Raw genomic sequence first — 26,895 nt, forward strand, 5'->3', positions numbered from 1 at the left:
ATCAATCATCTTTGTGACCTCTTCGAAAAACTCTTATCAAGTTAGTGAGACACGACCTCCCCTTCACAAAACCATGCTGCCTCTCACTAATACGTCCATTTGCTTCCAAATGGGAGTAGATCCTGTCTCGAAGAATTCTCTCCAGTAATTTCCCTACCACTGATGTAAGGCTCACAGGCCTGTAGTTCCCTGGATTATTATTGCTATCCTTCTTAAACAAAGGAACAACATTGGCTATTCTCCAGTCCTCCGGGACACTACCTAAAGACAGTGAGGATCGAAAGATTTTTGTCAAAGTCTCAGCAATTTCCTCTCTAGCCTCCTTCAGTATTCTGGGGTAGATCCCATCAGGCCCTGGGGACTTATCTACCTTAATAGATTGGTGGCAAATTTGGCTAAAAGTGAATTTGCGAAAGCTCAAATCACATTCTTAGGCATGGTCAGATGGCCCCACAGAATGTGAAAACAGAAGCTATTGGAGAGTTTCCAATATCAGCAACGAGGAGAGAGGTTCTGAGGTTACTAGGCACGACTGGTTTCTACCAGAAATTCATGGCAAATTTCAGCAGCGTTGTTGCTCCAGACTGAACTTCTGAAAAAGCACAAGAAATTTCAGTGGACGTCAGAATGTCAGGAGGCCTTCGATAATCTGAAGATTCTGTTGATGACACCTAATTATGGCAAACCATTTAAGTTGGCAATTGATGCAGTGTTGTGGGTGATGGTGTTTTACTGCTGCAGGAAGATGGTGAAAGAATTGAAAGACTTATCGGTTAATTTTCTCGGAAACAAAATATTCATCAAAAGAAATATTCATCGAAAAGGGGACATTGAGTTTGGTATTGTTGTTCCAATATTTTGACATTTATGTTGGTAACAATTCATCGGAGACAATTATCTATACAGACCATAATCCATTAAAGTTCTTGGATAAGTTTAAAAATCAAAATGCAAGACTGTTCAGATGGAGTTTATTGTAACAACTGTTTAAATTAAGAATTCTACATGTAGCAGGAAGGGAAAATGTGATTGTTGACACTTTATCATGACTGTGAATTACGAGAAGACTGGAATGTTTGAAAGTGGAAAGGAAAGACTGAAATGGACCATACCCATTCTTACGTCTGCATGTTTAACATGTAAAATGATATGTATCATAAAGTATAAGTTGTGTTTAATCATGAAAAATGTTTAAAGGTAAAAGGCTTTGGAAAAATGAAGCCATCTGTTTACATTGCTGGTCCATTTTTTTTTTAAGGCAGGAGGTATGGACCAATGCAAGATTTATATATATTGGATTATGAACATTTGGAAATTTAAGGGTTAAAAGCCGGGGTTGGAGTGTGTTTGCCTGCAGTTGTCATGTTTTTAAAAGCATCTTGTTTTGCAAGACTAGAAAGCTTTCAGGATCGGAGGTGAATTTGACCAGAGTAAAAAGCCTGGGCCAATGGACTGTTGTTTGACTCGGGGGAGTCCTTGGGGAGTTAATGTGTTTTCAGCCTGGGAAGTTAATTTGTTTTCAGCTTGGGGAGATTATGTCATTGTTGGGTGGAGCTAAGACATTCAAACGCTTTTAAGAAAACCTTTGAGTTGAATTTTGATCTGCCGGACACCGAGTCCACAAGTAAAGTCTTTTGCTCTCACAGTAGGATAAAAAGATTAATAGTATTTAAAGTAGTACAGACTTGTCTGAGGACAAGGGGGAAGCTGAAGCAAGCCAGTTGAACCAGTATTTTGAACATATCCAGCCAGAGTCTGCAGGGATTCTAACAGGAGCCAAAACTGTCTGGACCACAAGTATTACTCTGTGCGATTGGAATGTAGGATCATTTGAGAGCTGTATGTTGCTTTCCTTTCTTGTTGTTTAATTGAGAATAGAGAGGGACAGCACGGTGGCGCAGTGGGTTTGCCCTGCAGCCTCATGACGCCGAGGTCCCAGGTTTGATCCCGGCTCTGGGTCACTGTCCTTGTGCAGTTTGCACATTCTCCCCATGTTTGCATGGGTTTCGCCCCCACAACCCAAAGATGTGCAGGTTAGGTGGATTGGCCACGCTAAATTGCCCCTTAATTGCAAAAAATAAATTGGGTACTCTAAATTTAAAAACAAAAATTGAGAATAGAGATAGTATTTAAGGGTTTTGTATTTACTGTAATGAGTAGTATTGTTTAAGGGGTAATTGTAAGCTATTTTTGGGTGTGAAGTTAAAGATTTTAATACTGTGTTAATAATAAAATTCTGTTTTAAAATACCATATCCCTATTTCTTTGTGCAATCACTCCTGGAGTGAAGTATTCGTTCTGCAAAGTCTTAAAAAAATAAACTAAAATATTGGGGTTTCTGTCCAGTCTTCTAGCCACTGTTGGGTTCTGGTCTGGGATAATCCGGTCCCGCCAATGGTGAATACCTGATACGGGTTTCCTGGGGAAGGAAGTGCATAGAACAGGAAAACGTGGTGACAGCGACCGGCCAATGGTGGGCCACCTCCATGAAAAACGCCGGTGGGGGCGGGGAGGTGGGGGCACTGACAATCCTGCCCCCAAAACACTGAAAGGTGCCATAAAAATGCAAATACGGTCTCTCTTTTACTCACCCCTCCATGCGTAGCAGTGACACCTTGTTTTGAAACGAGGCCGATGGTGACTGTGCATGTCTTCATGTCAGATGTTTATGTGTACATCTGACCTTCCAGTCCAGTAAGCTTATCAATATTAATTGACAATGACAAGCTTAGCATTCTGTACAATGCCATGCAAAATCCATCAGAATAAATTCAATTCACAGTAGGAACTGGAATTTTTAAAAGGATTTGCTAATAGTTTCTTATTTGCACTATTGGGCATAATGGCCTGGAATGTGAAACTGTCTCAGTAAATTTCCAAGCTTATAACTGATGATACAGTTTAAGGTGTCTGATGGAGCTCAACTGCACCTCGCAGCAGTACAGATTGTAAACTCCATCCCAAAACCATCTGTTACCTCCAAGAAAAACAGTGTTTGTTGCTATCGTTATTATAATTCATTTCTTCAGAGATCTCGCATCTGCACAGTTGGAGTCAAATCTTTCAGTCAGGTTGGGTACCGGTCAGGGCATAGTTGCACGAGGGCACACAGATGCAATTCAATAATTTGTTTAAACACACACCTCCTGACCTAATTCCTGTGTTCACATTTATTATGGCAACTGCCTATGTAAACTTGTCACACTGTAATTACATTTTCATGCCAGGGGCAGCACTGCTTCATTGGTGGCTGGTTACAAATGCAGTGAGGCAGGTTTAGACAGGCAGTTCACATTATAAGTAGATATGAGCATGGAAATACATAAAATGAGGGGAAAAATGGGGACTTTATTCTGTTTGCAGGTGCTGATCCAATTGTCTGAGTGTGGACACAGGGGTTCATAATAAGCATTATTGCACACAGTGGGTAGATGTTTCCCCTGAGCAGGCTGGGGCCGCTGACTTGCAGAACACATGCCCGCGGCCTCATTATTATGGAGAGATTTTGCATGCTTGGCCTGCCCACTAACAATGTTGGGCAACTGCAGGTGAAGGTAGACCCGTGTAAAGGTCCAATGTCTGCTCGAGGACATGGGGGAGTGGGGAAAAGTGTTAAAATGGTGTGCCTGTGACTTCCATTGAGCTTTGAGGGGCACTGCTGTCCTATCAATTCCACAAAGACAGTGAGGAGCCTGCCCTTCAAGATCCTCTTTGGGTCGCTTAGTCCAGAAATGGTAATCAGGCTCTCATGTTTGTCCTAAGTTCCTGATTTAATTTTGAAATGATCCTATCGCCTGACTTGAGATTTCTCTGGTCAACAAATGGTGCCCAGGGAATGTCGCCATGATAGCAATGATGGTGACCACAAAACATTGTCCACCATTTTGATTTAAGAATTTGTTTGAGTTGAACGTCTGCTTCAACCTTTAAAATCATTAAGCAAGTAGTTCAGGCAGAGATGAGACACATCAAGATAGCCGATTCTTCCTCATATTTATATTGATAGTTCCAAAACAATTGCAGCTTATAGAAATTCATTTTATAGAGTTACAATGGATGAAGGAAACACTAACTATTAATTTCTCTGGAACTGATCAACTGGTGTCAAGTCTTTCTATTCAGACTCCTTCACCAATGATGTGAACCACTCCTCCACATCAAACTCAGAAAACATACATTTTTGCATGTTTTATGAAAACGAATGGGCCCTATTTGAACTCCATGCAAGTGATTGGGTTTTGAGTCAATTAAAATCAGACCCAAATTCTGTTTACTGGGGGTTGTTCATATGTGTGGTGCTTAGTGAAGCAGGCACATCATTATTTCATATTATCGTATTAATTCTGGGTCTCAATAAAAGGTGAGAAAGGGCAGCACGGTGGTGCAGTGGATTAGCCCTGTTGCCTCATGGCGCCGAGGTCCCAGGTTCGACCCCGGCTCTGGGTCACTGTCCGTGTGGAGTTTGCACATTCTCCCTGTGTTTGCGTGGGTTTCACCCCCACAACCCAAAGATGTGCAAGGTAGGTGGATTGAACTCGCTAAATTGCCCCTTAATTGGAAAAAAAATGAATTGGGTACACTAAATTTATTTTTTAAAAAGGTGAGTAATGCAACCTGGGGAGGAAACATATATTAATAATCTGCGATGGGGTTAGACTTGGGTTAGACTTGAGGGAAGAAAACAGACAAAATCAGAGAATTTGATCCTAAAATAATAGTGAAAATAAAATAATAGCATATGATTATTAAAAAAAACTTGAATTACTCAGTTCCTGTAGGTAGTATCTTTGATATTAGTACTCGGTATGTTACATATGACAGGAAATCTACAAGTTATACACACCACCTATATTTGTTGCATTTAATACCTTCAACAGATTCTCTGCACACTTGTTAATTGTAGCCATTATGATAAATGTTACATATTGTGACTCACTATAAACAATAACATTGAATCTGCATATAGCATGATTTTTTTTCATGGCCGTTTGCTTCCTGAAGTTGTCTCCCAGTCAAACATTTCTTACTTGCATGAAGAACACCACAGGAGAACTGCTGTGTCTTGCATCTTGCAATAGTCTACATCAGATGCACTGATGAATTGTACGGATTCCTCAACTCTATAGCTATGAGGTTGAGGAGTGGGGGTGGGGGGACCGCCAAGGGGAACACTGCCTGCCCCACAGCCATTTGCCAGTCAGTTGGCTGTTAATAGGCCGGAGACCTCTGCCATTCTTGGTCAGGAAGTCCCACCTCAGAGATCTGTAAGCCAATCGGAGTTTGGCAATTCTCTAGTACTTAGGGACAGAGGGATCCGGATTTGGGTCTATGTTTGGGGGTCTGTCTGGTGCCAAGCAGGCAGGCCCTATATTGAGAGGAGTGAGGGGGTAGAGGGAGGGGGTGGGGAAGGGGAGATGATGGGCTTCGGAGACCTCGGAGGAATGGACATTTGGGTGGGGTGGGGGTTAAAACGTGGGTGGGAGATCGGGATGGCGATGGCGGGGGGTACGTGAAGCTGCTCTATTGGGTCCAGAAAGAAACCGCACTTCCCTTGCTTGCAGTCCATGCAGGGAAACCTGCCGGGTTGGGCACTTGGTGTGGGCCTCCCCCGCTGCTAGTTAAATCCTGACTGCGGGGATTTGAGATCCTTAGATGGGCATTAATTGCAAACTCAAGGGCCTCAATAAGGCCGCTGGTGGATGGGCCACATAGCAGCCAGTTAGGCAGTGGGCAGGCTTAACCAGTCACCCTCCAGCCTTTAAAACCATCAGCGGGAGGGCATTAAACCCAGCCCCAGGTGTCACACCAAAGTATAAAAGTGGGAAGAACAAGGCATTCCATGGAAGAAGAAACAGAGAGATGGTTTCATTAAATCCAGAGAAAAATTATGGAATTCTCAAAGATACAGAAAAAAAAAAGTAAAGGTGAGGAAGATGAAGAGAGAAGTTTACAGATCAACACAAAGGGAAGTAAAAGGATCATCGAAGAAAACAGAAGAAACAGTTAAAATATTAACGCAGCTAGTATACTTGATTGAGCAACCTGGTTAATAAGTATTTAACATTAATTTTGACAGGGGAAGTTGAAAGTGAAACTGTAGGGATCTCTGAAATGTATGCAAGACCTATTACTGGAACAAAATGTTTAAAAGTTTGTTAATGGATGTAAAAATTGGCCTTAGATGTTAGTAACCTCAGAACAGTGAAGAGATTGCTGAGGCACTTAAATAATTGAGATGATAAGGAACTGAGGTGTGGGGGAGGGAGGGGGAGGGGGGGGAGAGAGGCAATGTCAGTCCCAAATTTTACTCCCTGGATCAAAAGAAATGGGCAAATGAAACCGCAGAAACATACAGAACTCTGTTCATCTCGCCTCCAGCTGTGGGCGAGCTTGTAGCAGAAGATTTTTAACCCGTTGTTGTGGATTAACCACGGAATATAGACTCTGGTCAATTTTAAATCAGAGGAAATTGGGTGTTTTCTATAACAGGAGGTTGATCCACACCTGAGCGGCAAATTACAGGGGTCGGGATTCTCTGATCCTGAGGCTAAGTGTTGACGCCGTCAGAAACGGCGTCGCGTTTCCCGACGGCGTCACCACGGCCCCAGGATCACCAATTCTGGCCCCTACAGGGGGCCAGCAGGGCGCTGGAGTGGTTCACGCCGCTCCAGCTGCTGTTCCGGCCGTGGAATGGGTGCCAGGGGATGCGCGCATGCGCAGTGGGTCCGTCGCGAACCCGCGCATGTGCAGTCCCACCGGCGCGATTTACGCGCCTGCACGGTGTCTCCCTTGTCCGCGCCGGCCCCGACCCAACATGGCGCAGGAGTACAGGGGCTGGCGCGGAATAAAGGAGGCCGGGACACAGAGGCCGGCCCGCCGATCGGTGGGTCCCGATCACGGGCCAGGCCACATCGGAGCCTTCCCCCTAGGGTCGGAACCCCCAACAGGCCGCCACCCGACCCTTCAACGCCGAGATCCCGCCGGCTCAGAGCGGGTTAGAACGGCGCCGGCGGGGCTTGGCTTTTCTTTTACGGCCCATATGGGCCGGAAAATCGAGGGGGAGGGCCACGTAAAACGGCCCCCGACCGGCGCCGCGCCGACCACGCTGGCCCCAATGACGCGATTCTCCTCTCTGCTAGAGGAGGGCACTCGATGCAGAATTGTAAAGAACACTTACACGCTTGATTATGGGTTTGTGTGGAATATGACAGAAAAAGGGACAGTGTTGACTGTGGTGTACTTGGCTCTTTCAGAAGGTGTTGGATAAATTTCATAAAATCATTCCATCTCCCCAAACCCCTCCTTGCCAGATCTATAACCCTGGTTTTAATAATAACAATCATAATAATCTTTATTACTATCACAAGTAAGCTTACATTAACACTGCAATGAAGTTACTGTGAAAATCCCCTAGTCGCCACATTCCAGCTCCTGTTCAGGGTACACTGAGGGAGAAGTCAGAATCTCCAATTCACCTATCAAGCACATCTTTCAGAACATGTGGGAGGAAACTGGAGGACCCAGAGGAAACCCACGCAGACACGGGAGAACGAGCAGACTCCGCACAGACAGAAATCGAACCTGGGACCCTGGCGCTGTGAAGCCACAGTGCTAACTACTGTGCTATTGTGCAGCCCACTCAAGCGTGTGTGCCATAAATTCGGGTTGGAAACCTGTTGCCTTCAGTGAAGTAAAAGATTGAGTTCAAAACAACGCATCTGACCGCAACCCATCCAGGCCCCTCTGGGCATGCTATGTTAAAGTCTGGGCTCATAGTCCTAAAATATACTGGAATTTAAAATTCCCAAGTTTGTTTTCAAATCAGTCCATGGCCTGTTCCCTCCATATCTCTGTAATCTCCTTCAGCCCTATAGCCCTACAAAATATTTACTGCTCCTCGAATTCTGGCCTCTTGTGCATTGTGGATTTTCAGCACTCCACCACTGGGGACTGCTGGCTACGTAGGTTTAGGGGGCGGGAATCTCCGAGCCTCCGTGCCAAAATCGTGCTCGGCGCGGGGACGGTGAATGGGTGTCAAACCCGAGATCGGGTTCAACGCCGCTCCCGCGATTCTCTGGTCCCCGGAGAATCGCCACCAATCGGGCAACCGCGGTCGACGTGGCGCCGGTCGGAGGCCATTGAAAGAGGCCCTTGCGGCAATTCTCCGAGTGCAGCTGGCTGAGTTCCCGCCGGCGTGATTCTCTAAAGGCTCCACCTGGCGGCAACTCGGCGTGGCGGCTGCTGACTCAGTCTGCGGCCGCCCGGGGGGGGGGGGGGATCATTTACGGGAAGGGGCCTCCAGGATGGCCAGGTACCGATGGGGGGCCCACCAATCCGCCGGCGCGCGCAATCTGGCTTATCTTCTTGATGCCGGTGTAGATCGGCCATGTCTCGCGGGGCAGCTCATGCAGGCCACCGCCGTGCGCATGCGCGGTCCCTCGACCAGATGTGCAGGCCCCTTATCGGCAGCTGGAGCTGCGAGGAGCACTCTGGGGCCCTGCTAGCTCACTGCAAATCGGAGAATCACCCTGGACTTTCTCCAGGTAAGCCCAGAGTGATTTGCGTGCGTTATTTCGCGGGCAGGGGACATAGCCCCATTATTGGAGAATCCCACCCTGGATTTCCCTCTCTAAATTGTTCTTCTTCACCTCACTCTTCTTGTTCAAGATGCTACTTAAATCCAACCTCCTTAACTAAACTTCTGGTCACCTGGCTTAATGATATTTAGTTATGTGGCTCATAACAAATGTTGTTTGATTAAACTCCTGTGGATGCTCTTAAGGATGGTTTGCCAGTTTAAAGGATACTTACATAAATATGATGTGTTATTGTTATAGTTGCCCACATCGGAAGGTGACTAAGGCCTTGAAGCTGAGGGGTATCGCACAATATTTTTACATCAGTGGGATGCAGGTACTTGCGTCAGTCGCTGCAACCGTACAAGGCATTGGTGAGAATGCACCTTGGAGTACTGTGTACAGTTTTGGCCCCCTTATTTGAAGAGGGATGTAGTTGCATAAGAAGCAGTTCACTGGAGGTTCACTAGATTGATTGCGGAGATGAAGGGCGGGATTCTCCCAGCCCGGGCCGGAGAATCCCCGCAACCAGGCCACGCCGCCACGCCGCCGATTCTCCGGCCCGGTTGGGCTCAGCGGCCGCTCTAAAAAGCCAGAGTCCCACCGTCCACACCTGGTCGCAGCCGGCGGGAACTCTGTGCGCAGGGTCGGGGGGAGGCCTGTGTGGAGGGGAGGGTGCTCCGACCCCGGGGGGGGGGGGGGGGGGGGGGCTCCGATCGGGCCTGGCCCACTAAAGGGGCCCACCGATCGGCGGGTTGGCCTCTCGCTCCCCGGGCCTATTTTCTTACGCGCCGTCCCCTGAACCCCTGCGCCATGTTGCGTTGGGGCCGGCACGTTGAGGGAGGCCACCATACATGCGCATGTTGCCGCCGGTGTCACTGCGCAAGTCCTCGTTGACCCCGGTGCCACTGCGCATGTGCGGATCCCGCGGCGCAGAGTTCGCGCCGGGATGGGAGGCTGGAGTGGAGTGAACTGCTCCAGCGCCGTGCTGGCCCCCTGTAGGGGCCAGAATCGGTACTCCCAGCGACCTGTTCATGCCGTCGCGTTTCACGACAGTGTGGACACTCTGCCGCCGAATGTGAGAATCCCACCCGAGGGGTTTGTCTTATGATGAGTGACTGAGCAGTTTAGGCTCATACTCTTATCGAGTTTAGAAGAATGAGAGGAGATTTAATTGAGGTATATAAGATGATACACGATAATGACAAAGCAGACATAGAGCGGATACTTCCTCTTGTGGGGCAATCTAGAACGAGTCTACATGGTTTTAGGATAAAGGGTAGCAAGTTTAAAACAGAGATTAGGGGAAATTACTTCTCTCAAAGGGTGGTGAATCTGTGGAATTCACTATCCCAGAGTGCGGTGGATGCCGGGACTTGGAGTAAATTTAAGGAGGAGAGAGACAGAGTTTTAATTAGCAATGGGTTGAAGAGTTATGGAGAACAGGCAGGAAAATGGAGTTGAGGCCAAGGGGAGATCATCCATCATCGCATTGAATGGCAGAGCGGGCTCGAGGGGCTGAATTGTCTACTTCTGCTACTCATTTTTATGTTCTTATGTTGAGATTAATTGTTTTTCATGGATAGAAATGACTTGTATGTGAAGAAAATGAATAAACACTTCAAGCAAATATTCCAGGCCTATGGGGAGAGAGCAGCACGGTAGCATAGTGGTTAGCACAGTTGCTTCACAGGGTCCCAGGTTCGATTCCCAGCTGGTTCACGGTCTGTGCGGAGTCTGCACGTTCTCCCCGTGTGTGTGTGGGTTTCCTCCGAGTGCTCTGGTTTACTCCCACAGTCCAAAGATGTGCAGGTTAGATGGATTAGCCATGATAAATTGCCCTTAGTGTCCAAAAAAGGTTAAGTGGGGGTTACTGGGTTACGGGGACAGGGTAGATACGTGGGCTTGAGTAGGGTGCTCTTTGCAAGGGCGGTGCAGACTCAATGGGCCGAATGGCATCCTTCTACACTGTAAATTCTATGATTCTATGAACAGGCAATAGTTTTGGATTGCTTTGGTAAAGAGCTATGAAAGACATTGTGGGCTTCCTGTGTTGTCTTTTATTTTTCATAAACTTGGTGATACTTTGATTTAGGTGTTGTCCTTCCAAGTCTGAGGTATGGTTCATCAGCTTAAAATACACCAATTATGCTTTATCTTCCAATCCCTCCATTCAAGATGTGAGAGTGAGAGATGGAGAATGAATGATGGGTATCCTGCCTGGCCTGGGCGTCTTAGTTGGTCAGTGCATTACCTAGAATGAAACTGAGATATAGAGTGGGATTTTCCAGTCCTTCTCGCTGGTGGGATCTTCCTGTCCTGACAAAGGCGGCCCCCTGCGGCCAGTTCCCCGGCAGAATGGCTGGCGAGCATCGTAAGTGACTATTGCCTTTGACAGGGCCGTAAAATTCCACCAGCCTCCTCCGCCGTTGGAAAACTCACCGCAGCGGTGGCTGGAAAACCCTGGCCATAGAGACTAATGGGCCAGGATTCTCATGCGACTGGAGAATCGGCGCCAATCACGCTTGCACAGTTGTCGCAGCGCCGGTCGTGGGCCGCTGAAATAGGCCCCCGTGGTGATTCTCTGCAGGCGACCGGCCAAACACCCGCTGGCGTGGTCTACATCTGGTACCACCTGGCGGGAGCCCGGACCTACGGCCGCGGTGGCGGTCCTGGTGGGGGGGCGGGGGAATCTGACTCCAGGGGGGTGTCTCAGCGGTGTCCCGCGATCGGGAGCCACTGATCGGTGGGCCATTGCGATCTGGGGGGGACCTACCTTACTCCACGCGGGCCCGCTATGTGGCTCCGCCATGTCGGCGGCGCCCACACCGAGGTGGGCCACCGGGCGCATGCATGGACCCCCTTGCGGCCGCCGTGCGCATGTGCGGCCGCGGGGTCTGGACAGCAGGGCTCCGCCGGCAGCCAGAGCTGCGGGACGACGCCGGGGCCCTGCTAGCCCCCTGGAAAACGGAGAATCACCCCGGATTTGAGGAAAAGGTCCAGAGTGATTCTCGCCCATTTTCCGGCGGGCGTGGGGACTTCATCCCCAAAAGGGAGAATCCCGGCCATAAAGTCCCAGTCTGTGCCAAGTTAGTTGAAAAATGTACAATGCTGTGGATAAGGAGCTGGGCAACAAGACTATTTGGATAAGCTGTTCCAAAGAGCTAGTATTGGCACGATGGGCTTATTAGCCTCCTTCTTTGTTGAATTTAATAGAGACCGAGGCAGGGGGCTGTACAATTGACTTCAGTGCTCCTGCTCTAGGGATGGGCTAAAGGAAAACAGTCAAGCTTAAGATTTTGCTGAATTCTCCTGTCAGAAAATTTGCATGATGCGCATTGGGCAAGAGCAAGAGATTGGTTTGGTTATTTTCACACCTCAAAAGGTTAACCATCCTGCTTATTACTAATGTAAGGCCTAGATTTGAAGATTTTGTTGAATGTGGTACTGAACACTGAATCACATGGGGCGAGGTAATGTTCGACTATACCTCCCGACTTATCTCCCAACAATCTCTACTGCTGAGAAGGGCAAGAGCAGCAATATCATGGGAACATCATCAGGTCACAAACCATCCAGGCTCGCCCTTCCGTCCTTGTGGCTCGGTCAAAATCCAGGAACTTCCTACCTAATGGCAATGTGAGAGCACTTTCCCCTCACCCCATGGACAGCTGCGGCCCCTCACCCCATGGACAGCTGCGGTTCCTAAAGACTCACAAATATGTAGAGGTGGGCAATAAGTTCAGTCTCACCAGTGTGACACACATCTCTAGAACATTTGAAAAGATGCAGGAACACTAAAAGAGACACAGCCCTGGTGGGGAAATTAAATTGGCTTGCAGACAAAAAAAAAGTCTAATTTGCATAATTACTATGTAATTATTAAACTGCGCCCTATGATTTCTGGCACTGCGTCTTCATGCAAAGGACTGGGTTTTGTCAAATACTTCTCTATAGACAATGAGGTAAATCTTAACTTCATATCAAGGGGGAAATGGACAATAGTGTATCGGCTGCTTGTCTTACATCTCAGCTGATGGAAGTGAATGGAAATTAAGGAGTGATTGAATAGGTTATTGACTTGCTATCACCTATCTTACAGCATCACACTTGAGCTGGGTTCTACCCTGTTTCCCCCAGTGTTTTACCGTATTCTCTCGCCAACTGAGAGAAAGTCCTGACAGTACATTGTGTAATCAGCTGCACACACAAACAAACAAGAGGGATTCATCCAGCTCTGAACTCTCCCCATCTCTCAGCTAAAGGAGTGCTCTGGCCCCCAGCTGCTGGCTGCGCAAGCAAATCTGGGAGCTCAGCAACAAATGCCTTCCTGTACCTTCCTCTCACTGCAAGCCCAATGCTTCGTCTTTTAAGGCAGTTGGCCAGGGTGGAGCAGGCCATAAAACAGCACATAGCCCAGTTCTCCAAGTGACACTGCACATTTCCACAAATAATGCATTGTTCCCTGGGCAACAGCAATGGACTCAAGACATTAAGGTGATGCAAGAATGTTTCTGGATGCAGATAACAGGAAGTGTTGTCCACTGAATGTGACTTGTGTATAATGGAAGCCATTCCTGAATTTATTTTGGTCACTTTCCCTTCTGTTTGCCCAGGCTCCATGTTAGAATAAAGAATATAGTTGCACCGGGAAAGATGAAAAGAACATTTCCAAAGATGGCCCCAAAGACCAGGGGTGGGATTCTCCAATCCAGCGGCAGAGTGTCCACGCCATCATAAACGCCGTCACGTTTTACGATGGCATGAACGGGCCGCTCCCAGTACTAATTCTGGCCCCTACAGGGTCCAGCACGGCGCTGGAGCGATTTGCGCCTCACCAGCTAATGATCCCGGCGCGAACTGTGCGCCGCAGGATCCCTGCATGCGCAGTTGCGCCGGCACCAGCGACGACATGCGTAGTGGTGCTGGCGCCAACTTGCGCATGCGCAGTGGTCTCCTTCAACACGCCAGCCCCGACGCAACATGGCGCAGGACTACAGGGGCCGGCGCGTAGAAAAGGAGGGCCCTAGCCACAGTGGCCGGCCCGCCGATCAGTGGGCCCCGATCGCGGGCCAGACCATATTGGAGGAGGACACCCCCCCCCCCCCCCCCCGCCCCCCCCCCCCCCCCGCCCCCACAGGCCACCACCTGTCCCTTCCATGCCGAGGTCCCGCCGGCCCAGAGCAGGTTAGAACGGCGTAGGTGGGACTCGGCCCTTTTCTTACGGCCGCTCGGCCCATCCAGGCCAGAGAATCGGCGGGCCGGCCGCATAGAGCGGCCCGTGACCAGCGCCGTGCCAACCACGCCGGTGCCAATGGCGCCAATTCTCCGCTCTGCGGAGAATCGCGTGCCGGTATCGGGTCGGCGTGGCCCGTTCGCGGGGATTCTCCGGCCCAGGGCTGGGAGAATCCCGCCCCAGAGGTATCAGAAACAGGCAGAAGCTATTTCCCCTCGCAAAGGAAAGGCAACATTGTTCTGGTCATTAAAATTGGGAAAGGATTTCATAAGGCTGAAGTAGAGAAGCCATTTTGGGGGGAATCCAAAACTAAAGAAGATAAGGATAATCACTAATCAATTCAATAAAGAATGCTGGAAAAACAATGTATTTAAATAGAGTGGTTAGAATGCAATATTGCCACATTCTCCACATGTCTGCGTGGGTCTCACCCCCACAATCCAAAGATGTGCAGGTTAGGTAGACTGGCCACGCTAAATTGCCCCTTAATTGAAAAAAAAATAATCGGCTACACTAAATTTTAAAAAAAGAATGCAATACTGCTGACTGCATGGAGTGATTAAGGTGAATAGGATAAAGGAACAGCTATGTAAGAACATATGACAGAAAGGAATAGAAAGATAGATTGATAGATTGAAATGAAGTAAAATGGGAGGATGCTCGTGTGGAACAGAAACACTGGCTGAGATCATTTTAAGTCAATTGTTCTGTTTCCATGCTGTACATTCTGTGCATCTGGGTTTTACTTGATATAGTTAATCCCGAAACAACATTGTCTTTATTTAAAGTAGAAACTTACATGCCTCTGATTAATGCCATTTAAGTTTTCAGGGGATGTACCCTTCTCATCCCTTGTTGGTCCCAACCCAATTGTACAATACTTGATTCAAGAGGCTGGGGAGGGCCCCCCATTTCAAATCGATTACGATCATCAATTCTCCTGGCCACTTGGTGATTCACTTTATTGTATGAAGCCTTGGTCAGACCTCGGGTGGAGTTGAATCCAGTCTGTCACAGCAAGAACAAAGTTGCCAGGCTTACTTGATAGCAGGAGAGGCTCATCTGTCTCCCGATGTGGGAAAATCTCCTGTGATTAAGCTGGATGTGGGAAGTTGCCGATGCAAGGAACTTGCCCACTTGCAGTGAGGTTGTCAATTGCTCTCAATAACGAGCCAATTGAAACCCATTACCCCTGAGCATTTGGTGGTGGCACAGTGATTAATTGGGAGTCACACGGTTTTCCTATACCTCCCAAAGGCTGCCCAGTAAACCCCGTTGGGTTTGCCAGCGGCCGACTGGGGTGGAGGTTCCTCGTTGTCGGGTACTCAGTATCTGATCAATGGATCCGGCATTGGGGGGGGTCCTCCCCTCTCTCAGCCCCCTCCTGTGACCCCCACCCTTCCCTTACTCCCTGAGTCCAGAAATACAACATTCACTGATAAACTTTCAACATTGCTCGCCATGGCACTACCAGCAATGAAGTGCTGCCATCTTTATTTTAGACAGCACCTCTCCACTGACAGGATTTCCGCTACTGGGATCCTAAATCTGAGAGGGACCCAATGCTGGCAAGTTAAGTGCCAGTTTGGTTGGGCCTTTGCCATGGAAGTGATGCGTGTTTCCTACGGTTCTCTTACCAGAGGATGGGACCCACACCGGGAACATTAAATCCAGCTCCTCCATCTTGAGAACGGTACATCAATTCTGGCCACTACACCTCAGGAAGGCTATATTGGCCTTGGAGGTTTGCAGCACAGATTCATCAAAACAAGGCTTAGAGTATTAAATTATGATGGCCAATTGGACAAACATGGCTTCTATTCCCTTACCTATCAAAGATTAAGGGGCTATCTGATAAAGCCTTTTAAAATGTCAGTGATTTGATACGGTTGATACAATGAAACTGTTTGCTCTGGTTGTGGGGTGAAGGATTGAAAGATAAAATATTAATATTAGAGTTTGAGTAATCAGGAAGAAAATCAGGAAACATTTTTTCACCGAAAGGTTAATACAAATCTGGAATTTTTACTCCAAATATCTATGAAAGTGGGCCCCAGTAGATGTTTTGTTGAGGGTGAGGTGAGGGTATTGAGGGATACGGAATAAAGTTGTGTAATCGTGGTTAGAGTGCTGAGTGAATTATGGAGTAAGGGCTCAATGGCCTCCTCCTTGTTCCCCTCTCTCTTATGGGTCGACCCGGCTTAACTCAGCCCCTTGCAGAGATCCGCGTCTCATCAGATTTGGGGGGGGGGGGAGGAGTTTGTCTTAGAATTTCACTGATCTGCTGAAGGGGAGTGTGAGACAAAAGCAGTAAAAATGTAATAAAAACCATCGTACCCTTCATTGAGTGCTTTGGTTTTCTCCATGTCCTGAATTACATTCAAAAGGACTTTAATCTTGTGTTCGTTTGACTGCAAGGTATCCTCTATTAACTGCATTCTGCCTTGGAGATCACATAGGTCCCTCTGTGTCAGATGAATTTGATTAATTTCCTTAATCCTTTTGCTAGTTTGAGATTTTATTTCCGTGCTACAGGAAGCTGTAAGATTGCGAATGGATTTTGGAGAGCTTTCAGTGCCCAAGAGGCCTGCCTTGACATCACTTAGTGAGAACAACGGGGATTTGGAAATATCCGTGCCCACTTGATTGCTTTTCCCTACACAGTCGGAAGGAAGCTCGGAATAGTCTAGCCAAATTTCCTTTTTGCAGTGACATGAGGCTCTGATCTCGGTTGCAGTGGATTGTCGTGCAGATGCCAGCTCAAATTTGTGCACAGCAGAACAGTTTGGGTCCACACGACTTCCGCAATGGATATTTTCGGGCAGGGGTGCAGCAACTTTGGAACGAGTATGACCAGGGTCTGATGGGTTGTCCGAGACCAGTGAGTTATCAAAGTTATGTGCATCCGTGGATGTGTCTGGGCAGTGGCAAGAAACTGCTACATCCTGCAGTGTGTCTTGTAGTTCAGGATCTGAGGCCTGTGACAAAGATTTCCTCTTGACTGAGTTGTAGATGCTCGATTGGGGTGATGCCCTGGTTGTTCGTTCAGTTCCTTTCTCTTGGGCTTGGCCTGACTCTGTCTGCTTAGACTGTGTTGCACTGTCCTGGACTTCCAAAGCCAGGCCATTGCTTGTGAGAGAAACCCCACTAGTTTTCACTGAATCCATTGACACTGACCCCTTTGTCAATCTCGTGGACATCTTCAGCTTTCCCTTGAACTTTCGCAGACTTGGTGATGTCTGAATAGCAATGCTTTTTAGGACACTCTGGGGCTTTGTAATCACCAGTGAACAGTTGGCCAGTCTTCGAGGCCTGGAGGTTTGTGCTTTCCCTTTAAGTGTGGGTTTCCCTTCAGTCCTTTCTCTCATGTTAGATGTGCGTTCCTCTTTGAAGTGCACCTGCTGAACTTTGCTCTTGCGTTGTTGAACCTGCCCGACGAAATCAGCAGGATCTTGACCTTCGTGTTTGAGTGCAAGGGAGCGTGCCTTTGGGTTTTGCAGTGGGGCACTGTTACATCTCAAAGGCTCCAAATAATTGCTTTCCTTGCGACCCATCGCAGTGCTCAGCAAAAAGGCGGAAGGTTGTGACCACGCATGTAGGTAAGAAATGGTGAGTTGCAGGTGGAAGTATTTCCCCTGCCAAAATCTAATAACATCTGTGTAACTCAGGTTGAACTAGACCACAAGGTCACTGGGCAAAATCTGCTTCCCTGGTTACAGTTGTCCATTACGCTTATTAGACCGAAGGAATTGCAACTGCTGAATGCAGACTTGAGCGTTATCGACACCATTAGTTCTGCTCACGTGGAATTGAGTGAACTGATAGACAGAACGAGGGGTCGGATAAAAAAAAACACATTATTGTCAAAAGCTGAAGATGCACATCAGAGAGCAGTGTAAAGACGTTAACAGCTGGGAGTCATTTTGTGGTGTACAAGCTTTATGATTCCAGGCGTCCCCATTGTAAAATGGAGCTGCAGCTGTTTTGCGAGTCACCAGCACGCTGTCACATGCCCATGCAAGGAAAATGCGGGAGCCAAAGGGGTTTCTGCGAGTTCAACCGCAAATGAGAACGGGACTTTCTCAGGATTCTTGGTATGGTTGGTCAGCGCTGTGGGCGAAGCTCGTGCGAGAACTGCCTTGGGTGGACCCCCTTTCCTGTGGTGATGTGTTCGAACTGGCTCTTCTGAGAGCAGCTTCCATCACAGAGAATCGTTTTTTCATTCGGTAGGAAAACCCAATCAGCTCCAAATCGGGGAGTTAGAGATCACTGCCATCCGATTATAGCCAAGCCTGGTTGTCAAGCAACGTTTATTGAAATATATTTGATTTCAGCTGTATGCCAGGAGGAGGTTGCAGATACAGTTTTCAGTGACTCTCAAATTTGGATGTACGCCCTAAAAAACCCACCAGGACACTTGAGAACACATTGGACAGTTGGCAGTGGATAATCACACTTGTTTCTGGTGAAAGGAATATAAAAAGAAAATGATTTTAATGGTTTGCTCAGGCCAAACATTTCAATTCAGGCAAATAATGATGTGCTTTTTTAAATTAAAAATCCAGAGCTCCTTCTATGCTGGTAGCTCAGTGATCTGATTTGATGCCTCATTTTACATGGAAACATGGTCACAAAGAGTTATTGAGTAGGTTATCTGTAAAATTCCCTGAAGAAATTATTCCTCCTCAATTATCTAGTCCCTTGAATGTCTGTCAAACACAACCAAATTTATGTTCATGTACACTGCATTCCACTGCATTCCCTGGACTGACCCTTTTAGGCCTTTCATTCAATCTGCCTGTGGACCTCCCTGCTCCGAAGGTGGTGCATGTGTTTCCAACTCTAATCTGTCAGACAGGGCTTGCTAATTCTGTTCCTTTATGGACCTTGAATAGATTTTACTGTTGGCAATGGGTTAACCTTGGCAATGGTATAAATATTTGTTCACAGCACCCTCTAAAGGCTCGGTTGATAAAGGTTTTGTTTTACCGCCCACAACCTACTACTAGCTTTTGATTCCTGATCTTTGCAGAATTTGTTGCTTTCGGCTGACAGCCCACGATTCTCAGACGGGCCAATCAACTGGGGATTCTTGTCCTTTGTCAATATCCAGCACCCCTGCTTTAAAGAAACGTGCATGTGTGGGTGTGCACATGCATGGATACCGGATCAGAATGGGCTTTGGCTCAGCTGTGACACCTGCCCAGGTGCAATAGCTACCAGACACTCACTCGCTCTCTCTCTCGGGCAGCCCACAAAGAGAGCTGACTTGGAGGTGATACTGAAGGAAAGAATGGGCCTGACGTAAACGTACTCCAGCAAGGGTTAACTCTTGGCCTCCCAGGTGAGGGGAGTAGAATAAAAAATGGAAACCTTTCAAACAGTAAAGTTGGCTTAAGAACTAAATGTGAGTAGATGGAGAGGAGTCGAACCCTCAGTCACCACGAACCTTATGTAACCAATAAATTTAAATGGAAATGTCTGTAATATCCCGCACAGGACCTATGGGGTGGGAATGCTCGTCTTCCATGTGCTCCTTGCAGCGTACGAGCTCCCCTGTTATGGGCAGGGTATCTCCATTACCCAAAGTATATAAGGTCGGCCCGTAGGGCACCGGCCAAGCAGGAACCCGGAAGGGGTCTACCGGGTAGTGTATATATATAATTTGTATAAATAAAACTTTGTTGTTATTTTACTCGGTGCGGGATTCTCCATCGGCGTGATTCTCCGTTTTGCCAGCACCGGGAAGTTTCCCGACGGTATGGGGCTGCCCCACAATGGGAAACCCCATTGACCGGCCGGCGTAACGGAGAATCACGCCGGCCGGTAGAGGCTGAAACATGGCAGGGCGGAGAATCCAGCCCCCTGTGTCCTTATTATAATGTAAAGTACAAACTATGAATGAAGCAACTTTTACAACTTTGGGGCAATTCCTAAAATGCTTCAGTGAAATACTTTGGTTGAGTCGCTGTTGTAATGTAGAGAAACGGTTGCCTGTTTTCTAAACTCTCAGAAGCAGCCAGCTCGGTGTTGTATTACACAGATCACTGGAGATGCAGTGCCTATAGAGTTGCCAACCCTCCAGAGGCGTTCTAGAATCCTGCAGTCAACCCAAAGAAAAATCAAATGGCTGTTAAATCCAATTGAGTTTTGATTTCCTGTTCTTAGAACTCTTTCATTTATTGGTTCTAACTGGTCTCTTTGACTGGGTTGGGGCCGTTGGAGGTGGGCGGCAATGAGATTTTAAAAAACCTCCAGGAACACACTTAACCAAAGTTGGCAACTCTGACACACAGTAAGCAATAATTGACACAAGTATATGTTCAATACTCATTTACTCATGCGTTGCTGTTTTGGATATGAGCTGGACACCAATTTCCTCGGATTCAACCCAAGACAAATGACCTGCCACTAAAACAGAGCTTGTGGTCTTGCTGTCAGTTATTCTGATGTAGCAAGCGTAGAACAGACTCATTTTACAGCAGAAGACATGCAGCTGTAAATGTACGGTTAACCAGGGAACTGTTTTCACTGAAAGGATGCTGTAGCATTTTGCCGAATTAGGTTAGCAGAAGGCGCCGCTGTATGGGAAGAGATATATCAAATACTCTTTTATCGAGAATGTTGATGACAATGTACTGAATTTACACAGAAAGACGCTGTGCACTCAATTTATAAAAGTTAATATATTTTGCACACTAGCATGAATTTAAAAACTAGATTCCTGGTCAAGTACTCAAGGTCGGGAAGCTGCCTACATCCCGCCCCCCTTACTGCCCTTGGATTGAGGGGGGATGGAAATTTTCACCTGGACTCCTGCCCAGTGATCCATGCTGGAATGTGAGCATCGGGAAAACAGGATGGAACCGCGCTGTCACTGCTGCTTGTTGTCTAGTCTTAGATGGCGATGAAAAGATAGCGAGTGAAGACACCTGGTCTTACTAGAACCCTGTCCCTGCAAAGATTGACATTCAGAGAGGAGAAGTGAATCAAAAGGTTAAGAAAGGAGAAGAAAGCCCCAATTGTAACGATATTATTGGAAAGGAAATAGCAAGGTTTGCTTGAACTCTAAACCTGTGAAAAGCTGTCAGTATCTTCACAAAACCAACATAATCCATGTTCATAAAATATCTGAAAATCTTCTCTTTAAAGTAAACTGGTGCCACTTATCCTCAACCTTTTTCAGCAGATGTTAGTTAGTCATAAAACGCTTAGTCGGAGTTCTGCTAGAAGTGGGTCAGCTCTGAGGAAGAAGATTGCCAGATGTACAGGGATAAGAAGAGATCAGCTCATCTATACTCTCCATCTTGCTGCCCCACTTCTCCTCTTGATATCCCGTTGCTTCTTAAAGGATTGCAGGCTTTCCAACCGCACTAGGGGTATAGAAGGGGCTGTAGGGAGTGGGAGGGGGCTCATTTCCATGTGCTGGTTATTCTTAGTTTATGATTTACGAGTTACAGTCTCAGACATCACCTCCCCCTACCTGCCCCCCCCCCCCCCACCCCCCTCTCCTAACTCCCTTTGGAATGTGGGTTTGAGAGTTTAGAGGGAAAAGTCAAGCTTGCATCTTAACTCACTTCACTTCTTCAATTTATAGGATATTTCTCTCCTGTCTCCAGCAATCTGTAATACTTCAGAATGAAGCTGAATGGGTTAAGCAAAGTCTTGGGGCAAATTTACATTGTTACAGTCAAATACATCGACTTTAAATGTAAAAGTTTCATATTCCATTCAGTTGGCACAGGAATACCTCATCTGTTGTTCACTATTAATGCCAGCCCTGCCAGTCCAAGTGGGGGTACAGATCACCTTTGACCATTTCTCCAGTGGTTGTACTGCTGATTAAAATTTCAGACTCCTTCCCCCACTCCCCTTCTCCTCACACCCCACACCATCTCTTCTTTCTCTCCCCATCTTTTTCTCCTACCGCATTCTTCCTGGAGCACATCCCGAAGCTGGGTGCAGGATTGAGTGATGGCAGTAACTTGCGGCTGTCTAAATTCCCCTCTTTCCGCTGAAAAATTGAGGGAGATATCTCACGGGAGAGATCTCAGCTGAGGTGACAGCTTTGAACAACCTTGAGTGGACCATCTTTCATATGGAACGCCATATCAAACACCGTCGACTAACTTACCAGACAGAGCAGGAAACAGATGTAAAGGTCAAGTGATTTACACGCAGACCCTCTCCGAAAACATATCTGCCACTTCACAGATCATTTACGGCATGGGTTTAACACTGATTTCGGATGCTGATTCAACGTATAGACATGGAGGTTAAAGCACCGACTTAAAAGCATTTAACAAGTTGCCCACTTTTAAACGCCACATGCTTTATGATTACACTGCAAGTTCTGAGGGTTAATATTGTTAGTGAAAGACTTCTTACCTGCCAGGTCCCTCGTGTCGTCCGATATCCGGGACATACGCTGAAAGGAAGCGCGGGATTCCATTTTCAGTTCTTCTCATGAGGAGACCCCTGAAGTTAATACCCCGATGAAACCAGCTAAAAGCTTTAGCAAGAGAAATCCCTCAGTCACCCCACCTCCCCTCTCCATCCCTCGCCCTGTCTGTGCACGGGGTAATCCAGTCAATTCATAATTCCTCGTCCTGGTGAATTGCTGAGAGGAGAGAGCTTGGCAGAGCTTTGTTCGATTATATTGTACCATGCAAGCCAAGGATCAGGTTTAGTATATTTACAGTCTGAGGTGCTGCACTGCTAGCAACTAAAGCAGAAGCAAAACTGACAGTACTATCGCTGTCTCTCTCTCTCTCTCTCTTCTACACATTCCACGTGAGAACTGCCCATACACCACACTCGGATCGGAGGTGTTCTGGGTTAGCAATAGAGGTGGGATTTGGGGAAATAATTATTGGCATACCAATCAGTTCAGACTCCCCGCGTCCGGTTAAGGCTCTAAATTACCCAGGCTTTCGCAATTACTGTTCCTCCATCCACAAGTCTCAAGCTATTCCATAGTCTGCCTGTCAGTGCAATCTGTTCGCCCCCGTGCATCATTAAAAGGGCAATGGAACTCTGCTTTTGGTACTGTTAATTCAATTATTTATTTGATCCTGGCTTGACTGTCACGCCATCAGTATTTCCCCAAAGGAATCACCTTGGATAATTTATCATCTAACATGTACAATGATGTGCAGGGATGGGCCTAGGTGAGGTGCTCTTTTGGAGGGTCGGTGCAAATTTGATTGGCTGAATAGCCTCCTTCTGCACTGTAAGGATTCTATGATTCTATCATTCTGTGTTGCATTATAATACCCAATCACTTCTAAGCCTTTTGGTTAAGATCAAGCGTCAGATCAAGCCCAAGATGAGGTGCAATGTCTTTTCTCGTCAGCTTGGATCTTCTATGTGTCTCTTGTGGAGATCATGAATTGGTTTGAATTTAAATTGTTTCTTGGAGCAAGCAATGAGATGGATTAAGGTTTTGTCCTGTCCACTCTGCGCATTTGCTTTGTAATTTTAAGGATGGGATAAAACATTTTTTTTAAATTCTGGATAATAAGCTGTGCCTTCTCTTAAGGATGAATCCGTGGTGTATTGGCAATGTTCCTACCTCTTGTATCAAGAAAGTGAAAGATTTGAACTCCACTCCAGACAACTCTGTGAGTGGAGGCTAGAACCTGGCTTCTCAATACTGGGCTGGCACCCAATGGGGTGCTCAGATCTGGATGGAGTAACCACCGGCTCAGTGTTCTTATTCCCGTCGCCAGGTCTGAGGGGTTGGGTCCTGATGCCAATCTAGATCATCCTCAGCAAACCTGGAGGAGATCGACACACCGATCTAGGGGTAGCAGTGGGGTAACCCTAACTTGATTTTGTGAATGGGGCTGCGTGACTCCTGAATCTCCTGTGGGAAAATTGAGTCAGTGTCTGTCCTTGGACAGGATATGAGAGACTGACCTTCTCTTGACCTCTCCTCCCTGCTTCCTATTCTATTCTATTTGCTCAAGGCTGAGGTAATTGGGGTAGAGTTCCATAGATACTAGCTGATTCACCACAGGTGAATGTTCACAAGCTTTCCAAACTGGAGGTTAGATAACCAAGCCCACAGCACCTGTCATCCAATGTCCTTTCCAGTTTGGAAAATCTTGAAACCTGCATTGTGATGCGGAATCTGTATCATTTTCCATGAACGGCACTCTCAGCTCAAAGGCACTGGTCCCTAAAGGAACTCAGATTAAGCAGATGTCAGTGATTGAATTTCAAACCTTTATGAAGAAGTTTATTTTGCCCTCTGTTCTAAATCTCTTCAGCACCTTTGATATTAAATTGACAATCACATTCAGAAAGACCACAGAATAGCTAAGGCGGGAGGCAGAAATGGCGCACTGGTGCATTCGGAGCGGTATCTGTCTTTGGCTTCACTTCAGAGAGGTCAGAGGTTAAACTGAGTGCTCCGGTTCTTGGCACTAACCGATGACCACAAAATTCACAGGAAATGATTTAACCCAATCCCAACGGACATGTTCACATCCACGAACACACACACTGACAAAATCCCACAGATGCATGCAGACACACAGACACCTACCTACATCCAATCAATCGCAGCCACAAACATGCACACAAACAAGACTTAGGATGCATCGGGTGGAGAGGAAAACTGCAGGGGATGGGCACAATGGAAATGTGGAGCTTGTTCAAGGAACAGCTACTGCGTGTCCTTGATAAGTATGTACCTGTCAGCCAGGGAGGAAGTGGTTGAGCAAGGGAACCGTGGTTTACTAAAGCAGTCAAAACACTTGTCAAGAGGAAGAAGGAGGCTTATGTAAAGATGAGACATGAAGGTTCAGTTAGGGCGCTCGAGAGTTACAAGTTAGCTAGGAAGGACCTAAAGAGAGAGCTAAGAAGAGCCAGGCGGGGACATGAGAAGTCTTTGGCAGGTAGGATCAAGGATAACCCTAAAGCTTTCTATAGATATGTCAGGAATAAAAGAATGACTAGGGTAAGAGTAGGGCCAGTCAAGGACAGGAGTGGGAAGTTGTGTTTGGAGTCCGAGGAGATAGGAGATGTGCTAAATTAATATTTGTTGTCAGTATTCACACAGGAAAAAGGCAATGTTGTCGAGGAGAATATTGAGATTCAGGCTACTAGACTAGAAGGGCTTGAGGTTCATAAGGAGGCGGCGTTAACAATTCTGGAAAGTGCGAAAATAGATAAGTCCCTGGGCTGGATGGGATTTATCCTAGGATTCTCTGGGAAGCTAGGGAGGAGATCGCTGAGCCTTTGGCTTTGATCTTTAAGTCATCTTTGTCTACAGGAATAGTGCCAGAAGACTGGAGGATAGCAAATGTTGTCCCCTTGTTCAAGAAGGGGAGTAGAGACAACGCCGGTAACTATAGTCCAGTGAGCCTTACTTCTGTTGTGGGCAAAATCTTGGAAAGGTTTATAAGAGATCGGATGTATAATCATCTGGAAAGGAATAATTTGATTAGAGATAGTCAACACGGTTTTGTGAAGGGTAGGTCGTGCCTCACAAACCTCATTGAGTTCTTTGAGAAGGTGACCAAACAGGTGGATGAGGGTAAAGCAGTTGATGTCGTGTATATGGATTTCAGTAAAGCGTTTGATAAGGTTCCCCACGGTAGGCTACTGCAGAAAATACAGAGGCATGGGATTCAGGGTGATTTAGCAGTTTGGATCAGAAATTGGCTAGCTGGAAGAAGACAAAGGGTGGTGGTTGATGGGAAATGTTCAGACTGGATTCCAGTTACAAGTGGCCACTGCTGTTTGTCATTTTTATAAATGACCTGGGGAGGGCGTAGAAGGATGGGTGAGTAAATTTGCAGATGACACTAAAGTTGGTGGAGTTGTGGACAGTGCAGAAGAATGTTACAAGTTACAGAGGGACATAGATAAGCTGCAGCGCTGGGCTGAGAGGTGGCAAATGGAGTTTAATGCAGAAAAGTGTGAGATGATTCATTTTGGAAGGAATAACAGGAAGACAGAGTACTGGGCTAATGGTAAGATTCTTGGCAGTGTGGATGAGCAGAGAGATCTTAGTGTCCATGTACATAGATCCCTGAAAGTGCCACCCAGGTTGAGAGGGTTGTTAAGAATGCGTACGGTGTGTTAGCTTTTATTGGTAGAGGGATTGAGTTTCGAAGCCATGAGGTCACGTTGCAGCTGTACAAAACTCTGGTGCGGCCGCATTTGGAGTATTGCGTGCAATTCTGGTCGTCGCATTATAGGAAGGATGTGGAAGCTTTGGAAAGGGTGCAGAGGAGATTTACCAGAATGTTGCCTGGTATAGAGGGAAGATCTTATGAGGAAAGGCTGAGGGATTTGCAGCTGTTTGCGTGAGAGAGAAGAAGGTTAAGAGGTGACTTAATTGAGGCATACAAGATGATCAGAGGATTGGATAGGGTGGACAGTGAGAGCCTTTTTCCTCGGATGGTGATATCTAGCACGAGGGGACATAGCTTTAAATTGAGGGGAGATAGATATAAGACACATATCAGAGGTAGGTTCTTTACTCAGAGAGTAGTAAGGGCCTGGAATGCACTGCCTGCAACAGAAGTGGACTCGCCAACACTAAGGGCATTCAAATGGTCAGTGAATAGACATATGGATGATAAGGGAATAGTGTAGATGGGCTTTAGAGTGGTTTCACAGGTCGGCGCAACATCAAGGGCCGAAGGGCCTGTACTGCGCTGTAATGCTCTATGTTCTATGTTCTAACACAATATCACAGGAACACATATACCCACACAATCTCTCTCACACACCCACACACACATACAGACTCTCACACACACACACACATCCACACAATCTCTTTCACACACAACGGGCGGGATTATCTCACCCTGGGGTCGGGCCGGAAAATCGCCGCGACCGGCATGAATCGCGCCACGCTGCCCCGGCGCCGGCGTGGTCGGCGAGGCGTCGGTCGGGGGCCGCTCTACGGGGCCCCCCCCTGGCAATTCTCCGCCCGGGAAGGGCCGAGCGACCGTACAAAAAACCCGAGTCCCGCCGACGCCGTTCTAACCTGGCCTTACCCGGCGGGACCTCGGCGTGGAAGGATCCGGGGGTGGCCTGTGGGGGGGGAGGGGGGTCCGA

The 26,895-nt window shown here is 47.2% G+C and overlaps 2 protein-coding genes across 3 annotated transcripts in view; one reads left to right on the plus strand and one right to left on the minus strand.

The window, feature by feature from the left end:
- The window catches only part of LOC140426765 (INSYN2B protein-like), a 103,283-nt gene extending 80,419 nt beyond the window's left edge, over positions 1–22,864 (minus strand). The window contains exons 1-2 of one of the 2 annotated variants that reach the window (XM_072511920.1): positions 22,201–22,863; positions 16,150–18,274 (exon numbers count right to left, since the gene is read on the minus strand). In XM_072511920.1, the coding sequence (XP_072368021.1) occupies positions 16,150–17,366 (1,217 nt within the window). In that variant the 5' untranslated portion in view covers positions 17,367–18,274; positions 22,201–22,863. Of the gene's footprint in view, positions 1–16,149; positions 18,275–22,200 lie in introns of both variants that reach the window. The other variant, XM_072511922.1, reaches the window with a different exon arrangement.
- Positions 1–26,895, plus strand: part of LOC140426764 (dedicator of cytokinesis protein 2-like) — a 1,003,703-nt gene that overhangs the window by 558,400 nt on the left and 418,408 nt on the right. The gene's annotated exons all lie outside the window — the stretch shown is intronic.

The sequence above is a fragment of the Scyliorhinus torazame genome, chromosome 7, assembly GCF_047496885.1.
Source record: "Scyliorhinus torazame isolate Kashiwa2021f chromosome 7, sScyTor2.1, whole genome shotgun sequence".
Classification (NCBI taxonomy): domain Eukaryota; kingdom Metazoa; phylum Chordata; class Chondrichthyes; order Carcharhiniformes; family Scyliorhinidae; genus Scyliorhinus; species Scyliorhinus torazame.